The sequence below is a fragment of the Nicotiana sylvestris genome, chromosome 8 (genome assembly GCF_000393655.2).
Source record: "Nicotiana sylvestris chromosome 8, ASM39365v2, whole genome shotgun sequence".
Taxonomy (NCBI): Eukaryota; Viridiplantae; Streptophyta; class Magnoliopsida; order Solanales; family Solanaceae; genus Nicotiana; species Nicotiana sylvestris.
The window spans coordinates 137,790,632-137,795,019 of NC_091064.1; the positions used below are offsets into that span (position 1 = coordinate 137,790,632).

Consider the following 4,388-nt stretch of genomic DNA (forward strand, 5'->3'; position numbering starts at 1 on the left):
TGAAGTCAAAGATCGAAAAGGGACGGAAAATCAAGTGGCGGACCACCTATCAAGGCTTGAAAAGGCAGGGAGACCAAAGGGAGATCTTGAAATCAACGATGCTTTCCCAGATGAACACATATTGTCATTATCTAATACTTTTGCTCCTTTGTATGCCGACATCGCTAACTTCTTGGTTAGTGACCTTGTTTCCGAAGGTTTGGAAGCTTATCAAAAGAAAAAGTTTTTGCGGGAGTGTAGGCATTACTATTGGGAAGAACTTTTCTTGTTCCGTAATTGTGCCGACAACATCATCAGGCGATGTGTTCCAGAAGATGAGGTGATGCCAATTGTTAAGGCATGCCATTATTCACCGGTTGGGGGTCATCATTGAGGGAATCAGACTGCGGAAAAAGTGCTTGAATGTGGCTATTATTAGCCAACAATCTACCAAGATGCAAACCAAATGGTCAAGGCATGTGACCAATGTCAAAGACAAGGGTCAATATCTAAGAGACATGAGATGCCAATGAACTTGGTACTCGAGGTTAAGATTTTTGATGTGTGGGGAATAGACTTTATGGGCCCTTCGTTAGCTCGTATGGCATGACCTGCATCTTGGTGGTTGTGGACTATGTCTCTATATGGGTTGAAGAAACCGCCTTACCAAACAATGAAGTAAGGAGTGTGACCGCATTTTTGAAGAAAAACATATTCACACAGTTTGCTACGCCAAGGGCCATCTTGAGCGATTGTGGGTCTCATTTCTGTAACAAGGCTTTCGCTGGGGTGCTTGAAAAATATGGTATAAAGCACACAGTGGCCACACATTATCATCCTCAGTTGAGTGTTCAAGTTGAAGTTTTGAACAGAGAAATCAAGAATATCCTAGCAAAAACTGTTAATGCAAACAGGACCGACTGGGCAAGGAAGCTAGATAATGCATTGTTGGCCTATCGCACAGCATTCAAGACCACTATTGGCACTTCACCATACATGTTGATTTTTGGCAAAGCCTGTCACTTGCCAGTAGAACTTGAGCACAAAGCTATGTAGTCTTTAAAGAAGCTAGATCCTTATTGGGCTGAGGCTGCTAACCTAAGGATGGCACAACTCAATGAGATGGAAGAATTACATCTTCATGCCTATGATAGTGCAGCCATATACCAAGAACGAATGAAGTTTGTCCACAACAAGAAGATTCTGAAACAGGAGTTTAATTCGGGAGACTTGGTCTTACTCATCAACTCAAGACTCAAGTTATTTCCGGGCAAACTCAAGTTAAATGGTCTGGACCATTCAAAGTTGTGCGTGTGTCTCCCTATGGCGCTAATGAACTTGAGTCAAAAGATGGTCTCAGAATTTCAAGGTAAATGGACAACGAGGCAAACATTACCTCGAAACCGCCGGAGAAAGTCATGTGATAGAACAAATTGCTCTACGAGATGATCCAACAACTGCTTCCACCAAAGATTAATTCAAAAGGAGTAAACTATGTCGTGTCGCGACATTAAATCAATTGTTTCTTGGGAGGCAACCCATATGTGGTAACACTCTTTTGTAGTTTTTTTATTTATTTATGTAGATTAGATTGAGCAAGTTGACGTGTGTGCTAGAGTGCAGGTAAAATATCATGAATAGGGTCTTAGTGCTGAAGAGACTGAAGGAAAAAGAGGTCCAAATTAAGCGACAGCAATGCGGTCGCATATGCAGTCACATAATGACTGTGCGAACCGCATAGTCATCACAGACCCAGGCAGAGTATTTGGCTAATTTCATTGTCAATTTTGTGGTCGTTTGTCATTAATGTCAATCGCATGTCAAGTATGCGATCGCATCTTGCATCGTATATTTGCACCCACACGACGCAGTCATCAGCCACCGCATAACACCTATGCAATCGCATAGTGTGTTATGCGACAGACTTCCACATCGCATACTTTCCAGGTATAAAATAACCATCTCTCTGTACACACCACATTTGAATGCAAAAACAAGTAAAAAAATGAGAAGAGGAGAAGGAAACGAGGGCAATAATCCAAACACACTCACCATTATTTTTCAATTCCATTGTAGAATCCTCAACCTGCAGGTATGATCTCCGACCTCTCTCCTCTGTTCTTCACTCTTATTTTTTTCTTTCTAGAATGTTCCCCTTGTGAAAACAACCAACTTCCAATGTCATGCATATCTGAAAGTTTGTGCTAAAAAGGGTCAAATTGATTTGTATTGATTAACTGGCATAATAGGGAATTTCGCGCTTTTGATTTTAGTTGGTGAGGAGTGAATTGAGGGAGTGATTGTGTGCTTTTGGCCACAAACCCAAGAGGGGGAAGTCTGAGTACCCCTCTCTATCTCTATCTTGTGAAATAAATCATAATGGATGTAGATTTTTGAATGAATGGAAAAAGGAACCCACGTGATTTCGGGAAGGGTTTGACTTTTCATGAGAATGATGAGTTTTGTGGGCCGCATAATGGCTTTGCAGTCTGCATACTCACCGCATTTTGTCCCTTAGTTTGCCCTAGGTTAGAATGAGTTATGCTATTTCCTTTGTGATCGCATATCTATTTTGCGGACCGCATAGGTTGTGCATACTGAGGAAGTCCCTCAAGTTTTCTTAGTATATATTCTGCGGTAGATTTGCAATCGCATAACTACTTATGCGGTAGATTTGCGATTGCATAAATGTTAATACCCTTTAACTTGTGCACATATGTGATGGTTCTGCGTTCCGCATACTTGATATGCGACCGCATAACCCATCGCATAACAAAAAAAATTTAATTTTTTTTTATTTTGTTTTGTTCTTTTTTCTTTTATATATGATGTCTTTTCCTAAGCTCTTTCACTAACTCCTACAATGTTTCATCAACAGGCATGGCACCTAAGAGGTCTAATCCAACACGAGCACTGCCTGGTGGTTGATAGAAATGGGCTACAAATCCTAGCCAAGAAGCACAACAAGCAAAAAGGCAGCGATCTCAGGCACTCCGCATTACTACTGAGAGCTCCTCCCAGTCTGACGAGGAGGAGTCATAGAGTGACCTCAGACCTCAAGTTGATCTACAGGCTAAGGCACGCAGGAAGCTGGGGGAGGACCTTAACCTCCGGATTGGGGTCAAGGGCTCAATAGACTTGTACAAAGCAGCACTTTCAAAGAGAGAAAAACAATTGAGCTTGAATGGGCTATCGGAGCATTACCCTCACATCCTTGAAAACATCAAACAGAGGAAGTGGGAGTTCTTCACTGAGGTTCGAGATGACTACAACGATACAATTGTAAGGGAGTTTTATGCTTTATACGGTGCCTCAAGGACTACCTCACAGAAGCGCAACATGATCTTTTCCAAGTATGTCCAAGTGCGAGGGGTTGAAGTGGGTTGTGGTCCTGAGACATTTAACGAACAGTATTTCAAGGATTAGCGCCCAGGCATAGATAAATGTGATGCCAAGGTAGCCAATAATCACAATGAGCATGTCTGGGTTGCCTCAGTAATAGCAAAGGGGACACCGGCTTGGATTGACCCGCAGTACAAAATTTTCAAGGAGGATCTCACAAGGGAGGGTCGCTACTGGCTCAGCTTTGTTACATCCCGTCTGATGCCGTCCAGAAATGAAAGCGACATAAACATTGAGAAAGATATTCTCATTGCATGAATCATGATAGGGATTAAGATTGATGTGGGGGAGATAATATTCCAAGAGATCAGAATTAGAGCCAATCAGAAACAGACATCACTTTCGTTCCCCTGCCTGATCACTGCACTTTGCCGAGCTTCAAAGGTGCCTCTCCTGCCTAGGCATGACAAAATGGAGCATGCTACTAAAGACATTGACATCATGAGAAACAGTGACGTAGTAGCAAAGGAAACTGCAGCCTAGCCTGAGACTCATATTCCTCCTCCAGCAAGATACAACAGCATCAGAGGGTCCCGCACTGCCCGACACCTCTCAGGCCCCAGCTACCTCCACAACTACTCCACAACCCTCTACTACACAGTCCCAGTATCCATTACCGACTATGTCCAAGCTGGGTCTACTTGCTCAACATGCCAATGCTAAAGTATACCAGCTTATCAAGGAGATTCCTAACCTCATCCAACAGGCTTTGACTCCTATCCAATCCTCCGTGGCTGTTCTTCAGCAGCAACACCAGACTTATGAGGATTGCCTCAAGAGCGTTGAATTGCATCTTGAGAAGGTTGAGCAGGATGAAGTTGGAGGTATGCCACAGCTCCGGAAAGATGTGAGTGACCTAAAGGCTGAGCTGTAGAAGATGCATAGTTTAGAGTTTGATTTGACATCCTTCCTCCCGAAGGATGGAGAGCAGGGTGCTGACACTTCTGTCCCAGGCCTAGATATTGATTTCACTGCATTGATGACAACCCCAGAGGCACAGCATGTTG

At 43.1% G+C, this 4,388-nt stretch overlaps 1 protein-coding gene across 1 annotated transcript; it reads left to right on the forward strand.

Moving 5' to 3' along the window:
- Positions 1 to 585: 585 nt before the first annotated feature.
- On the forward strand, positions 586 to 1,035 carry LOC138875730 (uncharacterized). The gene has a single exon (XM_070154594.1). The coding sequence runs from the start codon at positions 586 to 588 to the stop codon at positions 1,033 to 1,035; it is 450 nt and encodes a 149-aa protein (XP_070010695.1).
- Positions 1,036 to 4,388: the final 3,353 nt, after the last annotated feature.

Coding starts and splice junctions, on each gene's coding strand:
- LOC138875730 (XM_070154594.1), top strand. CDS start 586: ATGACCTGCATCTTGGTGGTTGTGGACTATGTCTCTATATGGGTTGAA.